Source organism: Rhincodon typus, chromosome 10, assembly GCF_021869965.1.
Source record: "Rhincodon typus isolate 14 chromosome 10, sRhiTyp1.1, whole genome shotgun sequence".
NCBI lineage: Eukaryota > Metazoa > Chordata > Chondrichthyes > Orectolobiformes > Rhincodontidae > Rhincodon > Rhincodon typus.
Genome location: NC_063341.1, coordinates 80,970,951 through 80,993,311, shown reverse-complemented (window position 1 = coordinate 80,993,311; position 22,361 = coordinate 80,970,951). Strand labels below are relative to the sequence as shown.

General features: G+C 44.0%; 1 protein-coding gene across 1 annotated transcript in view; it reads left to right on the top strand.

The window, feature by feature from the left end:
- The window catches only part of henmt1 (HEN methyltransferase 1), a 71,773-nt gene that overhangs the window by 35,193 nt on the left and 14,219 nt on the right, over positions 1–22,361 (top strand). Inside the window, exons 4-5 of the mRNA XM_048601577.1 lie at positions 4,479–4,613; positions 20,216–20,398. Coding sequence (XP_048457534.1) covers positions 4,479–4,613; positions 20,216–20,398 — 318 coding nt within the window. The remainder of the gene's footprint in view (positions 1–4,478; positions 4,614–20,215; positions 20,399–22,361) is intronic.

Below are 22,361 nucleotides of genomic sequence, written 5' to 3'. Positions count from 1 at the left end.
AATCCGGTTCCCCACCAGCTGCCAATCTAATTTAAACCATCCCGTATAGCTCGAGCAAACCTCCCTCCCAGGATATTTGTGCCCTTCCGGTTCAGGTGCAACCCGTCCTTACTGTACAGGTCCCACCTTCCCCAGAATGTGCTCCAATTATCCACATAATGGAAGCCCTCCCTCCTATACCAGCCTTGTAGCCACGTGTTTAGCTGCACTCTCTCCCTATTTCTTACTTCTTATCACGTGGCACTGGTAGTAATCCAGAGATAACTACCCTGTTTGTCCTGGACTTCAGCTTCCAACCTAACTTCCTGTACTCGTTTTTCACATTCTCTGTCCTTTTTCTCCCTCTGTCATTGGTACCGATGTGTACCGTGACTGCTGGTTGCTCACCCTCCCCCTTAAGGATCTTGAAGACATGATCCGAGACGTCATGGACCCTGGCACCCGTGAGGCAACATACCATCCGTTCGTCTTGTTCGCCTTCACAGAACCGCCTGTCTGTGCCTCTAACTATTGAATCCCCCTCTACAATCGCTCTCCTATTCTCCCCCCTTCTCTCCTGAGCCACAGAGCCAGACCCTGTACCAGAGACCCAGTCCCTGTGGCTTACCCCTGGTTGGGCCACCCTCCCTCACTCCCCTCCCCCCGCCCACAACACTATCCAAAACAGTATACTTATTGTTGAAGGGAATGACCACGGGGGATCCCTGCACTGACTGTTTCCTTCCCTTCCCTTTCCTTACTGTCACCCAACTGCTTTCATTCTTAGGGTAACTATGTCCCTGTAACTCGTTTCTATTACCAGCTCAGCCTCCTGAATGATCCTGTGTTCATCTAGCTCCAGCTCCAGTTTCCTACCGCTGTTTTTGAGGAGCTGGAGCTGGGTGCACTTCCCACAGGTGAAGCCAGCAGAGTCACTGCTGTTGACTCTTACCTCCCACATCCTGCAGGAGGAACATTGCACTGCCCTGACTGCCATCCCCTCTGTATTTAAACTTCCCCGAAAGATTTGTAAAAAGTAGAGAATAACTTACTTACCCTTTAATTCTTAGGTTAGAGGAGTTGGAAGGATGGGAGACACCATTCTTGTAGGGTCTCGGGTTTCGATTCCGCCCAAACTATATTTCCCAGGGTGCTCTCGCTCCCGGTCTCCTCCTCCTCCGCCGCCAAAAATGAAGGCCCCGAAGCACTAACGATAAGTTATTATACTCGCCGCTTACCCTCCCAGCAGTCCCCTCGCACTCTCTCCCGACTCCCGCCGCTGCACAAATGGAGGCCGCAGACTCACGAGGTAAGTCTTTTAAACTGAAGTGCTTACCTTCCCAGCAGTCCCCTCGCGCTCTCTCCCGACTCCAGCCGCTGAACAAATGGAGGCTCAGATACTTGAGAGACTTTTAAGCGACTCTTGGATAGACACAGGGAGGATAGTGAAATGTAGGGTACGCAGGGTCGTTTGATCTTAGTAGGATAATAGGTCGGCACAACATCGTGGGCTGAAGGGCCTGTACTGTGCTGTACTGTTCTATGTTCTATGTTCTAAAACCTGACCTCCTCTTCGGATATAAAGCAGGGTAAATGATAGAAGTGTTAGTGGAGGAGCATTTTGGGACTAGTGACTATAATTCCATTAGTTTTAAAATAGCTATGGAAAGAGATGGGACTGGTCCATAAGTTAAAGTTCTAAACTGGGGCAAGGCAAATTTTGATGGTCATAGACAGGAACTTTCAAAAGCTGATTGGAGGAGTATAGAGAATGTTAGAGTACACTTAATAGAGAAATCAGGAGGGCTAAAAAGGGACATGAAATGGCTATGGCAGATAAGGTGAAGGAAAATCCAGAGGGATTTTACAAGTAAATGAAGGGCAAAAGAGTAACGAGGGAGAGAATAGGGCCTCATAAAGTTCAACAAGGTTGTCTGTGTTTGGAGCTACAAGATTGGGTGACATCCTGAATTAATATTTCTTGTCAGTATTTACTATTGAGACAGGCATGATTTCAGTTTTGCTAAGGTTCCTTGATGCTATACTAAGTCGAACGCAGTCTTGATCTCAAGTGCTGTCACTCTCACCTCACCTCAGAAATTAAGCACTTTTGTGCATATTTGCACCAAAGCTGTAATAAAGTAAAGAGCTGAGTGGCCCTGGTGGAACCCAAACTGGGCATCAGTTGGTCATGGCTTACATTAACTCTAGCCTCCCAACCTTCCTCGATTCCCTGCAATTTCCCTACCGATGAAACAGGTCCACAGCGGACACTATTTCCCTAGCCCTACACTCACCCATGGAACATCTGGATAACAAGGACACCTATGTCAGACGCCTACTCATCAACTAAAGCTCTGCCTTCAACACCATAATCCCCTCCAGACTAATCTCAAAACTCTTGAGACCTAGGTTATTTAAAGTTTTGGCAAAGATCTGTAGCTCGGGTTATGGGTGAGGTTGTTGACTTGCTCGCCAAGCTGGCTTGTTTTTGTTTAAATGTTTCGTCACCATGTTAGGTGATATCATCAGTGGAGCCTCTGATGAAGTGATGTTATTCTACTCTGCTTGGAATTTATACTGTCCAGTCCGTTATGGTGAGTGCTGTCATTTCTGGTTTTGATCTGTATGGGTTTGTATATGAGGTCCAATTTTACATGTTTGTTGATTGAAGTATGGGTGGAGAACCATCCCTGTAGGAATTCCCATGTGTGTCTATGTTTTTGGCTTGGGCTACTGTGGTTACTTTGTCCCAATTAAATTGATGGCCTTCATTGTCTGAATTTACCGATATTAAGGAGAGTTCATCGTGCAGTTTTGCTGCTAGCTGATGTTTGTGTATTCTGATGGCTAGTTTCCTTCCTGTCTGTCCGATATAATGTTTGTGGCAGCCATTGCATGGTATTTTGTAAACCAAGTTGGTTCTGCGTGTTGTGGGAATGGGGTCTTTAATCCTTGTAAGTGTTTGTCGTAGAGTTGCAGTGGGCTTGTGGGCCACCATGATTCCTAGTGGTCTTAAGAGTCTTGTTGTCATTTCCAGTATGTTCTTGATGTATGGCAGTATGGCCAGTGTGATAGGGCGTACTGTGTCCTCCTGTTGTTGTCTGTTTTGTAGGTATCTATGGATGAAATTGTGAGGATATCCGTTTAAAGCGAGGATCTTGTATAAATGTTCTTCCTCTTTCCTGCGTAGTTCTGGAGTGTTGCAGTGTGCCCTGGCCCATTTAAATAGTGTCCTAATGCACCTTTGTTTGTGGACATTGGGGTGGTTGCTATGGAAGTTGAGGATTTGACCTGTACGGGTTGCTTTTCTTTATACTAAGATTTGGAACTCCCAGTTTGTCGATCACTCTACTTATTAAAGATGAATCACAGGGATTAAATTCACAACTGAAGAAGAAAACAACAATCAACTTCCATTTCTGGATGTTACATTCTCTGTTACCATGTCCTGTCTGCCCTCCCCACATCCCAGTGGGACTGTTCTTTCCAGTCTGGCAGCTAGAGACAGCATTGTTCTGCCATTCTCACATTTCAGTCACTTAATTTGAACTATCAACATCTTTTCTGCGCCAGCACCCTATTCCCACCACCCCTCCCTCCCAACTATAGCATAAATACTGTCCCCTCCACACTTCACTTCAGCTCTGATGAAGAGTCATCCAGACTTGAAATGTTAGCTTACTCTCTCTCTGTGGATGCTGTCTGACCCGCTGTGATCTCCAGCATTTGTTGTTTTCGGTACAGATTCCAGCATCTGCAGTAATTTGCTCCTAAAGTTTTTCACTGAACTTAGATACATGTGACTATAATAAATCAAATCAAATCAGTGAACCTTCTTGGAAATAATATCTTTTGCTCACTCTTCCAAAAGTATTCTTGACCTCTTTGAAAGAAGTCACTTTCACAAATTTGAAACCTGTCTATTTTACTTGTGCTTTAAAATCTAAATTCCCAAATGATAATATGCTAAACACCTTTATTTAACAGCCCCAACTTTAAAAGGATGGCTCCAGATTGTATTGATCTATGTGTTGAATGCAATCAATAATTGAGTATCTACAGTTTTCTGTGGTAGAAAGTTTAAAAAGATAATTAAATTGTAATCATAGAACAGTTTTGTTTCAAAATAGAATGTTATCTTATTGTTTTGCTGCATCAATATCACTGTACCCCTGAAATATGAATAAGAAAAATTCACTTTGCACTCCTTTTGACAGGAAAGATATAAAAGGGACGTAAGGGTCAAATTTTTCACACAGAGGGTGGTGTGTGTATGGAATGAGCTGCCAGAGGACATGGTAGAGGCTGGTACGATTACAACGTTTAAAAAGGCATCTGGATCAGTATATGGATAGGAAGGGTTCAGAGGCCTATGGGCTAAATGTTGGCAAACGGGACTAGATTTACATCGGATATCTGGTCAGCATGGACAAGTTGGACCAAAAGATCTGTTTCTGTGCTGTACATCTCTATAATTCTATGACTCTACCTGGCAGGTATCGCCTGTCTCCCCTTCCATGTGAGTATCTACAGCCCCGGGCTTCCATGTTAACAGTAAGGTTGTACCATGGATCAGCAACTGTAAAGGACTGTCGTATGTTGGACTGTGACTTTGTTTCATGCGTTGAGTTGTAAGTATTTATACCAAAGGGAATAATTGCCAAGTAAACCTATTTTCATCGTTTTGGTACATTTATTTAGCAGCTGAAATGGAAAATATACATGTATGGAATTTTTTAAAAAGTTATTCATGTGATGTGAGAGTCATTGGCCGGGCCAGTATTTATTGCCTGTCCCAGTTGTCCCTTGATTTTTGTGGCTTGCCAGGGCCCTTTCGGAGGGCAATTAAGAGTCAATCACATTATTGTGGATCTGGAGTCACATGTGGGCCAGACCAGATAAGGATGGCAGATTTCCCTCCAAAAAAGACTTAGTGAATTACTTGGATTTTTACGACAACCAACAATAATTACATGGTGTTAATTAGTTTGTGAAATGGATGGTGATGAGAACGTGAGAACATAAAAAATAGGAGCAGGAGAAGGCCATATGATCTGCGATACTGGAGATATTGGGCTTCAACTCCATTTTCCCACCCGTTCTTCCAAGCCGTGATTTCCTTAGAAATGGAAAATCTTTCTGATTTGAAGAAGAATCAAATTGGACTTAAAATGTTAACCCTGTTCTCTCTCCACAGATATTGTAAGATTTGCTGAGATTTTCTAATACTTGTTTTTTTCAAATTTCAAAAACCTGCCCACCTCAGCCATAAATATTTTCAAGATTAGAATATACAACTGTTTGAGGTGGAGAATTCCAAAAGATCCACAAACTTTCGAGTGAAAATATTTCTCCTGACCTCAGTTGTAAGTTTGTAATTGGACTGAGTGTGTAAGAAAGTCAAAATTTTGATTCTGTGCAAATCTAATTTTTTTCTGTAAACTTAGAGACATAGAAAATAAGTGCAGGAGTAGGCCATCTGGCACTTCGAGCCTGCCCCACCATTCGACATGATCACGGCTGATCATGCAATCTCAGTATCCAATTCGTGCCTTCTCTCCATACCCCTTGATCCCTTAAACCATGTCTAGCTCCCTCTTGAGTGTATGTAAGGAACTGGCCCCAGCAGCTTCCTCTGGGAGAAAATTCCACAGGTTCACAACTCTGAGTCAAGAAATTCTTTCTCATCTCAGTCCTGAATGGCTTACCCCTTATTCTTATACTGTGACCGCTAGTTCCCGACTTCTCCACCATCAGGACATTCTTCCCACATCTAGCCTATTCAGTCCCATCAGGATTTTGTTTCTATGAGATCCCTCCTCATTCTTCTAAATTCCAGTGAATACAAGCCCAGTTTGATCCAGTCTTGCCTCACATGTCAGTCTTGCCATCCCAGGAGTCAGTCTGGGGAATCTTCACTGGACTCCCTCAATAGCAACAATGTCCTTCCTAAGACTAGGAGACCAAAACTGCACACAATACTCAAGTGTAGCCTCAACGAGGCCCTGTGTAACTGCAGCAAGGCATCCCTACTCCAATACTCAAATCCTCTTGCTATGTAGGCCAGCATACCATTAGCTTTCCTCATTGCCTGCTGCATCTACATACCAATCTTCATGAACTGTTCCACCATGACACTGAGGTCTTGTTGCACCTCAAATTTTCCTAAACTGCCACCGTGCAGATAATAATCTGCCTTCCGGTTTTTGCAACCAAAGTGGATAACCTCACATTTATCCGCATTATATTGTGTTTGTCAAGTATTTGTCCACTTAGCCAGCCTGTCCAAGTCACCCTGCAACCTCTTACCATCCTCCCCTCAGCAGACACTGCCACCCAGCTTTATGCCATCTGCAAATTTGGAAATATGGAATTAAATTCCTTTGTCCAAATCATTAATGTATATTGTGAACAGCTGGGGTCCCAGCACTGAACCCTGCGGCAGTGCACTCATCACTGCCTGCCACTCTGAAAAGGTCCCATTTATTCCGACTCTCTGCTTCCTGTCTGCCAACCAGTTCTCTATCTTTGTCAGTACATTACCTCCGCTATCATCAGCTTTAATTTTCCTTACTAATCTCTTGTGTGGGATCTTGTCAAAAGCCTTTTGAAAGTCCAGGTACACAACATCTACTGATCCAGCCTTGTCTGCTGTACGGGTCACATCCTCAAAAAATTCCAGAAGATTTGTCAAGCATGATTTTCCTTTCGTGAATCTGTGCTGTCTAGGATCAATTGTCACCATTTTCCAAATGCTCAGTTATTATATCCTTAATAATTGACTCCAGCATTTTCCCACCAGCAATGTCAAGCTAACTGGCCTATAATTCCCCATTTTCTCTCCCTCCTTTTTTAAAGAGTAGGGTTCCTTTAGCTACCCTCCAGTCCATTGGACTGTAAGCTGCATTTAACTGAAATCTACAGTTTATATTCTGTAGTTTCCACCTAAAGCAGGATTTTTAAAAAAGTCTTCATCCAAAGAGCATGTAGCTGTAATTAACACCTAGCTCAAACAAGTTCCTCGGTAAGGGGATCAGCAAGGCCTTTTGTGTTAGGAACATATGAAACTGGCCCACTTAAGAAGATTGAGCACTTGACAATGCATTTCAGTGAAGTTCCACGTTAAGTTATTAAGCGAGTTAAAGAAAGAAAGGAAACTGGTGTTCCATTGCTTTTACCTTTCCTTGCCATTTCTTGCCATTGAGGAGTTGGTTTTTACCCAGCTGCAGGAAAGAAGTTAGTTATTTGGTGAGTATCTGGTAAATGACTAGTGTTTATTCATCGTGGAATAGCAACTGGTGGGAAGAACATTACATCACAGGACAAGGCCCCTCGGCCCACCAAGGTTATGCTGAGACATGATGCCTTTCTAAACTAAAAATCCTTTTCCTCTATGTGGTCCATATCCCTCCGTTCCCTGCCTCTTCATATATTTGTCAACATGCCTCTTAAACATTGCTATTGTATTCCCCTCCACCACCACTTCTGTCAGCACATTTCAGTCACTTACTGACCTCTGTGTAAAAACTTGCTTCTCACATCTCCTTTAAACTTACCCCTTTTTACCTTAAACCCATGTCCCTTAGTAATTGACATCTCTATCCTGGGGAGGAGACTCCGGTTATCTATTCTATCCACGCCTGTCATAATTTTGTGAATTTCAATCAGGTTGTCCTTCATCCTTTGATGTTGTCTGTTGGAAGGCTGAATACCTCATCCTCTGAATTATAAATCCGGTTCCCCACCCCCTGCCAATCTAGTTTAAACCATCGTTGAGGTTGGTTGGCTCGCCGAGCTGGTTTGTTGTTCCGCAGACGTTTCGTTACCAGGCGGGAAAACACACTGATGCTTCATCAGAGGCTGCACTGAGGATGTTACCAAGCACAGTAACGAAACGTCTGCAGAAAAACAAACCAGCTCGGCGAGCCAACCAACCTCAACACCCACAAGCCGAGCTACAAATCTACTCCAAAACCTTAGAGACCTACGGGCGCAACACGCTCAAACTGGCAAGGAAATGGGAAAACTACGCCAAACGAGAGAGCGCAACCCGCAAACAACTCTACTTCCTACATGGATGCCTCAGGAACCAGGTACTACCACGCAGTGTAAAGTACAAACCACCCATCAACAACCCACAGGCCTGGAAAACAGCAGAACAAAACAGCCGCAAGATGGTAAGGGTAATGATAAACGATGCACACGACCGGCTCCATAAATACAACAGAGAAATTATGCGCCAAAAAACGTTATTCCAGGAAGCTACCAATCAAGACTGGACAACCGACATGGAACGAGCCATTAACATCAGCCGACAGACCACAAGAGCCAAGAAAAGACAGACCCTGCAAGACAAGCTAACCACACTTACCCACAAAAGCGACAACAACAGAACTGACACATGGATAAGGAACCTCTCCGACAGGAAACTGACAGACGCGGAAAAAGCTATTCTCACCTGGGGACTGAACTACAACTACAGGGACGCCAACAAAACAGAATGGCTAGCTACACTGAAAGCCACACTAAAGACCAACAATATCAACAAAGAAACACAACAAACTATAAGACAGACAGTAGTCCTGACACTAACCAGAAAGAGGGAACTCAACACCGTCAACACACGGGAAAGACAAGCCCTGGACAGATTAAAGAAGGACAAGAACATCACTATACTACCTGCAGACAAAGGGCGCATGACAGTGATAATGAATAAAAAGGACTACATCTCCAAAGCACAAGCACTGCTCGCCGACGAGAACATATACTGGCCAGTACAAACTGACCCGACACCACAACTAGGCAACAAAATCATATACACGCTACAAAGACTTAAACAAACAGGACAGATCAACAAAGCAGACTTCTTAAGAATGAAACCCGAAGGAAACAACACACCCCGATTCTACGGCCTCCCTAAAGTGCACAAGCCGGAATTCCCCCTCGAACCCATAGTCTCCCTACCAGGCACTCCATCGCACAGATTAGCCAGAGAACTACAAAGCAGACTCAAGCACCTAGTCAACAAATCACCCCACTCCATCCACTCAGCCCAAGAATTCCTCAACTCCATCAAAGACATAAAGATAGAGGACGAAGAGACCATGATATCGTTTGATGTCACCGCCCTATTCACGTCAATAGACATACCACTAGCAAGGGCAACAATGACAACACTACTTGAACAAGAACACGACCCCAGTGAAATCATCTCCAAGGACAACATGCTTAAACTACTGGACCTATGCCTGACCACCCACTTCACCTTCAACGGCCAAACATACGAGCAAATCAACGGGACACCCATGGGATCGCCTATCTCCGGACTCATAGCAGAAGCAGTGATGCAAAGACTGGAAAGGACTGCCCTTCCGCAAATCCAACCTAAACTATGGATACGCTACGTCGACGACACCTTTGTCATCATTAAACGGACCAAATTAGAAGAAACACACAAACTCATAAACAACACCCTCACCGGAATAAAATTCACCAGAGAGGAGGAGAAGAACAAACAACTCCCATTCCTGGACATCATGGTAGAGCGCAAGACAAATGGGGAGCTGCAAACGAAAGTACACCGAAAAGCCACACACACAGACCAGGTATTGAACTTCAATAGTAACCATCCCAGCACACACAAATGAAGCTGCGTGCAAACACTGTTTAAAAGGGCAACAACACACTGCAGCAACACGGAACTACGCCAAGAGGAGGAGGAATACCTCTTTCAGGTGTTCAAGGATAATGGATATCCAAAGAACTGGGTCAGGAGATGCCTACAGGAACAGCATCAGAAAGATTCTACACACCCCGACACACTCATCACACGTCAGAACTCACCACAAGACTTCTACGACCGCTGGGCATCAGAATGGCACACAAACCCACATCAACTCTACGACAAGTGCTCATCCGAACTAAAGACCCATTCCCCGCCATGGACAGGACCAATGCCATCTATAAGATCCCCTGCAGAGACTGCAAGAAACACTACATCGGACAAACAGGAAGGAAACTAACAACAAGAGTACATGAACACCAACTGGCTACAAAACGACACGACCAATACTCACTCATCTCAATCCACATGGACAAGGAGAACCACAACTTCGACTGGGACAACACCAAGATCCTGGGACGGGCTAGGTAGAGACAAGCACGAAAATTCCTGGAAGCATGGCACTCCACGAAGCATCTTTTAATAAACACATTGAACTCAACCCCATATACATTCCACTACGGAGGAAACCCGGAAGTGAGGCAATCCATTGCAATGGACCCAGAGTTTAAAAACCAGGCGGGAAAACACACCGATGCTTCATCAGAGGCTGCACTGAGGATGTTACCAAGCATGGTAACGAAACATCTGCGGAACAACAAACCAGCTCAGCGAGCCAACCAACCTCAATGATGGTTTAAACTAGATTGGCAGGGGGTGGGGAACCGGATTTATAATTCAGAGGATGAGGTATTCAGCCTTCCAACAGACAACAGGGAGTGAGGTTGTTTATAAAGAAATGTGGTCGATGGAGCGTAATTGTGGACACAGAGATGATTTGAGGTGTGTATACTTCAATGCTAGAAGTATCAGAAATAAGACGGATGAACTTAGAGCATGGGTGGGTACTTGGAACTACGATGTTGTGGCCATTACAGAAACTTGGCTAACTCAGAGAGAGGAATGGTTGTTGGAAGTTCGGGGATTTAGATGCTTTAAAAGAAATAGGGAGGTTGGTAAAAGAGACGGGGGAGTGGCATTGCTAGTAAGGGCTAGTATAGCAGCTACTGAAAGGCAGTTCGAGAATGATACGTCTACAGAGTCAGTTTGGGTTGAGGTCCAGAACAAGAAAGGAGCAGTCACTTTGTTGGGGGTTTTTTACAGACCCCTTAACAGTTGCAGAGAAGTAGAGGAGCGGATTGGGAGGCAGATACTGGAAAGGTGCAGAAGTCACAGGGTTGTAGTCATGGGTGACTTCAACTTTCCAAATATTGATTGGAAACTTTTTAGTTATAATAGTTTCGATGGAGCGGATTTTGTCCAGTGCATTCAGGAAGGATTCCTGACACAGTATGTAGATAGACCAACACGAGGAGAGGCCACTTTGGATTTGGTGCTTGGCAATGAACCGGGCCAAGTGTTAGACCTGTTGGTAGGAGAGCATTTTGGCGGTAGCGATCATAACTGTACTACTTTTACAATAGTCATGGATATGGATAGTTACATACAGCAGGGTAAGGTTTATAATTGGGGGAAGGGTAATTACAATTCTGTTAGGCAAGAACTGGGTAACATAAATTGGGAACAGATGCTGTCAGGGAAGAGCACTATTGTGGAGTTTGTTTAAGGAACGCATACTGCGTGTGCTCGATATGTTTGTCCCTAGCTTGCAGGGAAGATGCGGTTGAGTGAGGGGGCCTTGGTTCTCAAGAGAGGTCAAACAATTGGTTAAGAGGAAGAAGGATGCTTATATAAGGTTTAGGAAACAAGGAACGGAAAAGGCTCTAGAGGGATACAGGTTATCCAGGAAGGAGCTGAAGAAAGAGCTTAGAAGTGCTATAAGGGGGCATGAGAAAACCTTGGCAGATAGGATCAAGGAAAACTCCAAGGCTTCTTACACATACGTGAGGAATAAGAGAATGACCAGAGAAAGGGTAGGGCTGATCAAGGATTGTGAAGGGAATTTGTGCATTGAGCCTAAAGAGATAGGAGAGGTCATTAATGAATATTTTTCTTCGGTATTCACAACTGAGAGGGACCTAGTTGTAGAGGAGGACAGTGTGAAACAGGCTGGTAGGCTAGAGAAGTTTGATGTTCGTAAGGAAGATGTGCTAGGAATTTTGAGGAAGTTGAAGATGGATAAGTCCCCCGGGCCTGATGGGATTTATCCAAGGATTCTATGGGAAGTGAGGGAAGAGATCGCAGGGCCTTTAGCGATGATCTTTTCATCCTCACTGTCCACGGGTATGGTGCCGGAAGATTGGAGAGAGGCAAACGTCATTCCCTTGTTCAAGAAAGGGAATAGGGATGACCCCGGAAATTACAAGCCAGTTAGTCTTACATCAGTGGTGGGCAAATTATTGGAAGGGGCTCTAAGAGATAGGATTTATGATCACTTGGAAAGGCACAGTTTGATTTGTGATAGTCAGCATGGATTTGTGAGGGGTAGACCATGCCTCACAAACCTTATTGAATTCTTTGAAGAGGTGACCAAACACGTGGATGAAGGTAGAGCAGTGGATGTGGTATACATGGATTTAAGTAAGGTGTTTGATAAGGTTCCCCATGGTTGGCTTATGCAGAAGTTAAGGAGGCATGGGACAGGGGGAAATGTGGCAGATTGGGTTCAGAATTGGCTGACCCTGAGAAGACAAAGGGTGGTAGTGGACGTAAAATATTCAACATTGTGCTCAGTTTCGAATGGTGCACGACAAAGATCTGTCCTGGGTCCTCTTCTATTTGTGATTTTTGAAAATGATTTGGATGAAGGAGTGGAAGGGTGGATTAGCAAGTTCGCAGACGATACGAAGGTGGGTCGCGTTGTGGACAGTGTGGAGTGCTGTTCTCGGTTACAAAGGGACATTGATAGGATGCAGAGCTGGGCTGAGAAGTGGCAGATGGAGTTTAACCCTGAAAAGTGTGAGGTGATTCATTTTGGAAGGACAAACTTGAAAGCAGAATACAGGGTTAACGGAAAGATTCTTGGCAATGTGGAGGAGCAGAGGGATCTTGGGGTTCATGTTCACAGTTCACTGAAAGCTGCCACCCAGGTGGATAGAGTTGTTAAGAAGGCGTATGGTGTGTTAGCTTTCATTAATAGAGGGATTGAGTTCAAGAGCCGTGAAGTTATGCTGCAGCTATACAAAAGCCTGTTTTGGCCACATCTGGAGTATTGTGTCCAGTTCTGGTCGCCTCATTACAGGAAAGATGTGGATGCATTGGAAACAGTGCAGAGGAGATTTACCAGGATGTTGCCTGGAATGTAGGGAAGGTCTTACGAGGAAAGGTTGAGAGAGGTGGGGCTCTTCTCTTTAGAACGACGAAGGATGAGAGGTGACTTGATAGAGGTGTACAAATTGATCAGAGGTATATATAGAGTGGACAGCCAGAGACTTTTTCCTCGGGTGGAGGCAGCTATTGCGAGTGGGCATAGTTTTAACGTGACTGCAAGTAGATACAGGGGAGACGTCGGAGGTAGGTTCTTTACTCAGAAAGTGGTATGGCGTGGAATGCATTTCCGAAGAGGGTAGTGGAGTAGGCCTCATTAGGGGCATTTAAGTGGCTGTTAGATAGGCATATGGATGATAGTATAAGGTAGGGGTGGAGGTTAGATCGACCTTAGGATTAGGGTAAAAGTTCGGCACAACATTGTGGGCCAAAGGGCCTGTACTGTGCCGTACTGTTTGATGTTCTATGTTCTATGTTCAAAGTAGAATGGATCTGCAAATGCAAGTTCACCCCGTGTGTGTGTGTGTGTGAGAGAGAGAGAGGTGGGGGTATATATATGTGAGTGTGTGTAAACGTGTTTGTGTGAGAATGTGTGGTTGTATGTGTGCATGTGTGTGTGAATATTTAGTGTGGTGGGATCACCTGTAGTGTGACATGAACCGAAGATCCCGGTTGAGGCTGTCCTCATGAGTATTGAACTTGGCTATCAGCCTCTGCTTGGCGATTCTGCGTTGTTGTGTATCCCAAACACCACTCACCACGCGTATGGCACATACTCATGACTTGGCAATGTTGTCTATTTCACATGCTGCCGGCAAGGATGCCCTGGGGCATGGTATATTGGTGAAACCATGCAAACGCTACGACAATAGATGAATGGACAACACACAACAATCGCCAGACAGGAATGTTCCCACCCAGTGGGGCAGCACTTCAGCAGTCAAGGGCATTCGGCCTCGGATCTTCGGTCAACATCCTTCAAGGCAGATTTCGGGATACACAACAATGTAGAGTTGCCCAGCAGAGGCTGATAGCCAAGTTTGGTCCCCATGAGGACAACCTCAACTGTGATCTTGGGTACATGTTGCACCACAGGTGACCCCAGCACTGTATACACTCTCATACAGACACACACGCATGCACACGCACACGCACGCGCGCGTGCACACACACACACACACACAAATCTATGGGATGAATTTGCATTTGCAGATATATTCTATTTTGTTCAAAAAGCACACAATTTGTAAGCACAGTCAGTCAATGGGGCATTTTATAAATTCCTGCATGAGAAATAAAACCTGTCAGACTCTCAATTAAAACACACACAGATTGTAAAAAAGGCCTCAGACCTAAAATGCATTGTCTGACCTGAGATGTCAGCTCCTGTGTAAGTGATAAAAAACCTTTAGTTATCTCAGGGCAGTGCCTTGAAAGAAATTTTGGGATTTTCATTTTAATCAATCGAAACCTGCGTCTCCTTTCTAACTGATTAAAAATTTAACAGGAGGGAGTCAGCCAGCCATTTTAGGTTTATTCAATACATTCGCATCAGTTGTGTGATCTTTTGATCTTTTACTTTTAAGTTATTTGTCTTGATGCCTCTCTCACAACACCTGATGAAGGAGCAATACTCCGAAAGCTAGTGTTTTCAAATAACCCTGTTGGACTGTAACATGGTGTGGTGTGATTTTTGACCTGATCCAACCCAGTCCAACACCGGCACCTCCACATCATGTATCCATCTTACCAGTTCATTGCAAATCCCATGTGACTTCACCTTTTCTATCAGGCTGCCATGAGAGACCTTGTCAATGGCCTTGCTAAAGTTCACATAGACAACAGTTATCACCCTGCCCTCATCAATCAAGTTTATGAGATACGCACGTCTGTGCATGAAGCTATTCTACCTATCACTAATGAGTCCATATTTTCGCAAATGTAAGTAAATCCTGTCCCTATCAATCTTCTCTAACAGTTTCCTACGAGCTGAAGATTTATTAGTATAACTTTCCAAAATTGTGGGGCCTCTGGCAGAGATATTAGTATCACCTATAGTCATGGGTGAAGTGCCAGAAGACTGGAGGTTGGCTAATGTTGTGCCTTTATTTCAGAAAGGCTTAAAGAGAAGCCTGGGGACTACAGACCAGTGAGTCTGACATCAGTGGGTGGGTAAGTTGTTGAAGGGGATTCTGAGAGATGAGATTTATGTGTATTTGGAGAGGCAAAACACAGAAACATAGAAATTAGGTGCAGGAGTAGGCCATTCGTCCCTTTCAGCCTGTCCCACCATTCAATATGCTCATAGCTAATCATGCAATTTCAGTATCTCATTTCCACTTTCTCTCCATACCCTTTTATCTCTTTAGCCGCAAGGGCCACATCCAGCTCCCTCTTGCATATATCTAATGAACTGGCCCCAACAGCTTTCTGTGGTAGAGAATTCCACAGGTTCACCACAACTCTCTGAGTGAAGAAGTTCTTCCTCATCTCAGTTCTGAATGGATCCCCCCTTACTTTTATACTGTGACTCCAGTTCTGGACTTCCCCACCATCGAGAACATTCTTCCTGCATCTAGCCTGTCCAGTCCCATCAGGATTTTATGTTTCTATGAGATCCCCTCTCATACTTCTAAATTCCAGTGAGTACAAGCCCAGTCGATCCAGTCTTTCCTCATGTGTCAGTCCTGCCATCCCAGGAATCAGTCTCGTGAACCTTCACTGGACTCCCTCAATGACAAGAATGTCCTTCCTCAGACTAGGAGACCAAAACTGTACACAATACTCAAGTGTGGCCTCACCAAGGCCCTGTATACCTGCAGCAAGATATCCTTACTCTGGCGCTCAAACCCTCTCGCTATGAAGGCCAGCATGCCATTAGCTTTCCTCACCACCTGCTGCACCTGCATACCAACCCACTCATCCTGTGTGTCCAAGTCACCCTGCAACCTCTAGAGGCCCCACACTGCCAGCCAGCTGTGTGTCATCTGCAAATTTTGATTTGAATTATTATTACTCATGTACCTAAGTACAGTGAAAATGTGTGTTTTGCATGCAGTACAGGCAGATCATAACATACAAAGATCATAAGGTGATTGAAAAAGCAAGGTGTACAAAATTTTGGCTGCAAAGAACGTATGCAAAATGCAAGATCAATATTAGGTTTAAAATTTGAGAGGTCCATTCAGAAGTCTAAAAATTTGGAGATATGACATTGAATTCCTTTGTCCAAATCATTAATGTATATTGTGAACAGCTGGGGTCTCTGCAATGAACACTGTGGCACCGTACACGTCACTGCCTGCCACTCTGAAAAGGACCCATTTATTCCAGCTCTCTGCTTGTCTGCCAACCAGTTCTCTGTCTACGTCAATACATTACCGATACCATGGGCTTTAATTTTGCTTACTAATCTCTTGTGAGGGGCCTTGTCAAAAAACATTTCGCAAGTCCAGATACACATAATCCACTGATTCACCCTTTTCCACTCTACTGATCACATCCTCAAAAAATTCCTGAAGATTTGTCAACCATGATTTCCCTTTGGTGAATCCATGCTGACTTGTATCGATTCTGTGACTGCTTTTCAAATGCTCAGATATTACATCCTTAATAATTGAATTCAGCATTTTCCCCACCAGCGATGTCAAGCTAACTGGCCTATGTTTCCCTGTTTTCTCTCTTCCTCCGTTTTTAAAAAGTGGGGTTACATTAGCTACCCTCCAGTCCATTGGAACTCTTCCAGAGTCTATTGAATGATGGAAAATGATCACCAATGCATTTGCTATTTCTAGGGCCACATCTTTAAGATTTCTGAAATGCGGAGCATCAGGCCCTGAGGACTTAATGGGTTTTAATCCCATCAATTTCACCAGTACCATTTCCTGACTAATAAGAATTCCCTCAGTTCCTCCTTCATGCTTGACCCTCTGTCCTCTAGCATTTCTGGAAGGTTATTTGTGTTCTCCTTAGTGAAGATGGATCCAAAGTATTTGTTCAACTGGACTGCCATCTCTTCGTTGCCCATTATGAATTCACCTGATTCTATCTGTAAAGCACTTACATTTGTCTTCAGTCTTTTTCTCTTCATACATCTATAGAAGCCTTTGCAGTCAATTGTTATGTTTTCCACAAGCTTACTCTTATTCTGTTTTCCCCTTCTGAATTCAACCTTTGTCTGCCCACCACCTCCTTAACCTCGGAAGTGGTGAAATTACCTCCTTGCAGTGGAATACCCAGACTAGAGGATCTGCAATCATTTATCTCTGACCGCATTGAAGGCCTGTGGGTCCATAAGCTTGACCATTTCCTGTGGCTGTTGAAGTGTGGTATCCCACACTCCTGCAGAAACAGGCGGTCTGCTTTGATGTTGGCCAGGTAAGCTAATGTGGAGACACCTCACATAGATTTAATGCTACGCATGTTAATACTGGAAATTTTACAATGCATTTTCAGAGTTAATAGCATTACCCAATGTCCATTTACTTGCGGTCTTGTCATTGGGGAACTCCCTGCATCCCTGTGGTGCGGGCGAACTGTTAGATGCTCTCTAGACGGAGGTAGCCTTCCTGTCCCTCCCTGGGGAAGTTGCCCTGCTGTGGTGTTGTTGGGGCAAGAATGAGGCAGCGAGCTCCAGTTCAGAGAATGACAGAGGGACTATCGTGCACAGCTCCTGATTCGGAGCATTGCTGTTCGCCCGGAGCTTTGACGTTTTGGACACCCCATTGTTCCTGATAGATGAAGGTTGCATTTTACCAGGCCCCTTGGGACGTCAGGCATTTCCTGGTGCTCCTCTCACTTTCCCCCATGGTGCTTTGCCTCTTTTTTATATTGATGGCCATCCCTCTGCATGCTTCAATTGTCAAAGGAGAAGCTGGTGCAGCCATCATGCAGCTACCTCTTTCCATTTAGCTGTGGGGCTTTGGGGGTCTGATGTGTTTTTCTTCAGTTGTTTCTCACCGGTAGACATTCTCCTGCCTCCTTCATTTCCTTCTCCTCCATTGACTCTCTATGTTCAGGTGGAAGTTGGGTCTGTTCTGCCTCCATGCTGGCTCCTTTTCCTCATCTCTGGCCTGACCCCCCTCATATCAGATTTCCTGCTGGGGGTTGGCACCTTACTGTCCTTTGTGGGTCCATGGCTCGCATAGCGCAATTTCTGTAGCACAATGGGATCATCTGGGTCCCTCATCATGCAGGTACAACACACTGTCTGGCCTTGCATCTCTGTTTTATTTACAATAACAAGGTGTAAAGCTGGATGAACATAGCAGGCCAAGCAGCATCACAGCCTGCTGTGTTCATCCAGCTCCAAACCTTGTTATCTCAGATTCTCCAGCATCTGCAGTTCCAACTATCTCTGTTTTATTTACTTTGTTTATAATTTAAAAAAAAAATCCCTACTAGTCTTTTAGTGTATAATCCGTAAATATTTATCCTATTTACTTTCAATCTGACAGTAAACTATAATAGTCAAATTAGCAGCTTTTACCAACCAATGAACTTGTGGTTTTCCTGTGATATCACTTTTTCTTTCCTTCTGGGCCCCGATCCTGTGCTTCAATTTATACTGTTGAATAAAAAACCTCACACATCATAATAAGCAAGCAAAAAGCATTGTTTCCCCTCTGCATCGAATTCCCATGCTGCTTCCAAAATCCCTGAATTATATACTTACTCGGTTTATGTCTACACCAGATGTGATCTCCTCTTCCTGCCCATGCGAAGTTTGCTGATCTGATTACCCAACTGTCCTGCTGCAGATTTACCCAGAAGTAGATGCTTTTAGTCTACTCTGACCCCATTATGCCTCATTTTAATGAAATCTGCCTTCCCTCAAATCAAAATCCTTTTTTGCAAATCTAAAACTTATCGTATTGTGGTTGCTATCACTAAAATGTTCTCCCGCTGTCACTTTGAAAACCTGTCTGACTTTGCACCCCAGAATTAAGTCCAGCGCTGCATCGTACCTTGTAGACCCTTCTGTATGCTGATAAGATAAGCTGTCCTGCATACCTTGCAAAATCTGACCCCTCTGAACTCATTACAATATAAGATAGACTCGGCTTGTTTTCCTTGGAGCAGAGAAGATAGGGGACATGATTGAGATGTATGAAATTATGTGGAGGGTAGATTGGAAGTAACTCTCCCTTGGTGAAGAGATCAATGACCAGGAGGCTTATATTAAACGTAAGGGGCAGGAGGTTTAGAGGATAGTGGGAATCTGGAACTAACTGCCTGGTCGAGGTAGAGGCTGAAACCCTCATATAATTTAAGAAATATTTAGATGTGCATTTGCAATGCCAAAACATACAAGACTAATGGCCAAGTGCTGGAAAATGGGGTTAAAGTAGCTTGACTCTTCGTTGACTGGCACAGACCTGATAGGCCGAAAGGATTTTTTGTGTGCAACAGACCTCTCGGACACTGTTCATCCTGAGTGGATTCGAGTACAGGATCAGGGATGTCTTGCTGCAAGTTGTACAGGGCCTTGATGAGACCACACCTGGAGTATTGCGTGCAGTTTTGTCTTACCTGAGGAAGGATGTTCTTGTAATTGGAGTGAGTGCAATAAAGGTTTACCAAACTGATACCTGAGATGGCAGGACTGACATATGAAGAGTGGCTAGATCGATTAGGAGTATATTCACTGGAACTTAGAAGAATGAGGGGAAGATCGTATATAAACCTATAAAATGCTAACAGGACTAGAAAAGGTGAACACAGGAAGGATGTTCTTGATGACCGAGAGTCGAGAACCAGGGTTCACTGTGTGAGAGCACAGAGTAGAACATTTAGAACTGAAATGAGGAGAAATCACTTCACCCAGAGACGGGCAAGCCTGAGAAATTCTCTGCCAAAGGAAGCAGTCAAGGCCAAAACATTGAATGTTTTCAAGAAAAAGTTAGAGGTAATTCTTCGGGCTAAAGCAATCACAGGATATGGAAAGAAAGTGGGACCAGGAGACTGAGTTGAACGATCAGTCATGATCATATTGAATCGTAAAGCAGATTTGATAGTTCGAATTGCCTACTCCTATTCCTATTTTCTACGTTTCTATGTTTCATTGAATGGCAGAGCAGATTCAAAGGATTGAATGGCCTACATCTACTCTGATGTTTTATGGTTTTGTCACCTTGTCAAGCATCAATGGGAATGAGTACTAAATCCTGCCAGAAATGTGCACTTTCCATGAAAGAATAAGAGATATGTTTCTTAGTTTAACTATTTATGTCAAAGTCAAATTCCTTTCATCTGACTTTGCTCATTGTCCTGTTTCTATTTCAGAATAGAACACCTAGACATCTCAGAACTCGAGAGGTTTCCGGAGGTGGTGTTTGGATACATGAATCCAGCAGTAGTTGTAATTACAACTCCAAATGCAGACTTCAACCCCTTACTCCCAGGAATAATGCGATTCAGGCACTGGGACCATAAATTTGAGTGGAGCAGAGCAGAATTTCAAGCTTGGTGAGTGTAGAGAACTGCAAATATCCCATATTATTGTTTATTATAAAATGGGAAATCAAGCTAAATAGAGACATACAAATACCAGAGAGTCACAGAATCTCAGAATTATTACAATGCAGAAGGGGGCCATTCAGTGCATTGTACCTGCACCAGCTCTGTTGTCTCATCGGGCTATATTATCTAGTGCTAAGCTCCTGCCTTTTTCCAATATCCCTGCACACCATTACTATATAAAAAAAAGTCTAATGCACTCTTGAATGCATCAGTTGAACCTGCCTCCATCACATTTTGAGGTGGTACATTCCGTACCCTAACTACTCACTATGTGAAAAAAAAAAATGCCACATCACCCTGGCTTCCTTTGCACATCACTTTAAATGTAGATCTAGAAAGAAAATAAATGAGGAAGCAATAACTATTGTTGGTTGGTTTGCTGAGCTGACTGGTTTTTGTGCAAACGTTTTGTCCCCCTTCTAGGTGACATCTAGGTGTCTAGCCTCCACTGACGCACTGTTGTTCTGTTCCAGTCTGTTTTGGTGGGTAGTTCTGTTTCCAATTTGCCCCATGTACACACCATTATGGAATCTATTTCAGTGTGTTTGTTTATGCCACCAGTGGTTGAAAACCAGACTTCCAGGAATTCTCGTGCTTGTCTTTGTTTTGTTTGTCCTAGTACTGTTACGTTGTCCCAGTTAAACTGATGCCCTTCTATGTCGGAGTGAATAGAAATGAGGGAGAGTTGTTCATGTATCCTGGTGGCAGGTTTCCTGCCTGTCTCTCCTATGTATTGCTTCTCGCAGTCGCTGCATGGTATTTTGTATGTCACATTTGTCCTGTTCATTGTGGATATGGGGTCTTTCGTCTTTGAGACTAGCTGGATGAAGTGTGGCCGTTGGTTTGTGTGCAATCATTATTCCAAGAGGTCATAGGACTCTTGTAGTCAGTTCCAATATATTTCTAATATAGTGTAGGTAAGGTGGCCTGTGTGTTGGGGTGTACAGTGTCTTCTTGGTGTTGTTTATTTGCCAGGCATCGGCGGATGAAACTGTTAGGATATCCATTGTTAATAAAGACTTTGTATAGGTGTTCCTCTTCATTTTTGCGCAGCACTGAGGTGTTAACATAAGAACATAAGAACTAGGAGCAGGAGTAGGCCATCTGGCCCCTCGAGCCTGCCCCACCATTTAATAAGATCATGGCTGATCTTTTTGAGACTCAGCTCCACTTACCCGCCCACTCACCATAACCCTTAATTCCTTTACTGTTCAAAAATTTATCTAGCCTTGCCTTAAAAACATTCAGCGAGGTAGCTTCAACCGCTTCACTGGGCAGGGAATTCCACAGATTCACAACCCTTTGGGTGAAGAAGTTCCTCCTGACCTCAGTCCTACATCTGCTTCCCTTTATTTTGAGGCCATGCCCTCTAGTCCTAGTTTCACCTGCTAGCGGGAACAACCTCCCTGCCTCTACCTTATCTATTCCCTTCATAATCTTATATGTTTCTATAAGATCTCCCCTCATTCTTCTGAATTCCAATGAGTATAATCCCAGTCTACTCAGTCTCTCCTCATAATCCAACCCTCTCAACTGTGGAATCAACTGAGTGAATCTCCTCTGCACCCCCTCCAGTGATAGTATATGTCTTCTGAAGTAAGGAGACCAAAACTGCACACAGTACTCCAGGTGTGGCCTAACCAGGACTCTATACAGCTGCAGCATAGCCTCCCTGTTTTTAAACTCCATCCCTCTAGCAATGGCAGACAAAATTCCATTTGCCTTTTTAATTACCTGCTGCACCTGCAATCCTACTTTTAGCAATTCATGTACAAGGACACCCAGCGTGCTGCAATTTTTTACCATTTAAAACATAGTCCATTTTCCTGTTATTCCTACCAAAATGGATGACCTCACATGTTGCAGTGTGTAATCATTTGTTTAAACAGAGAATGACACAGCTCTATTT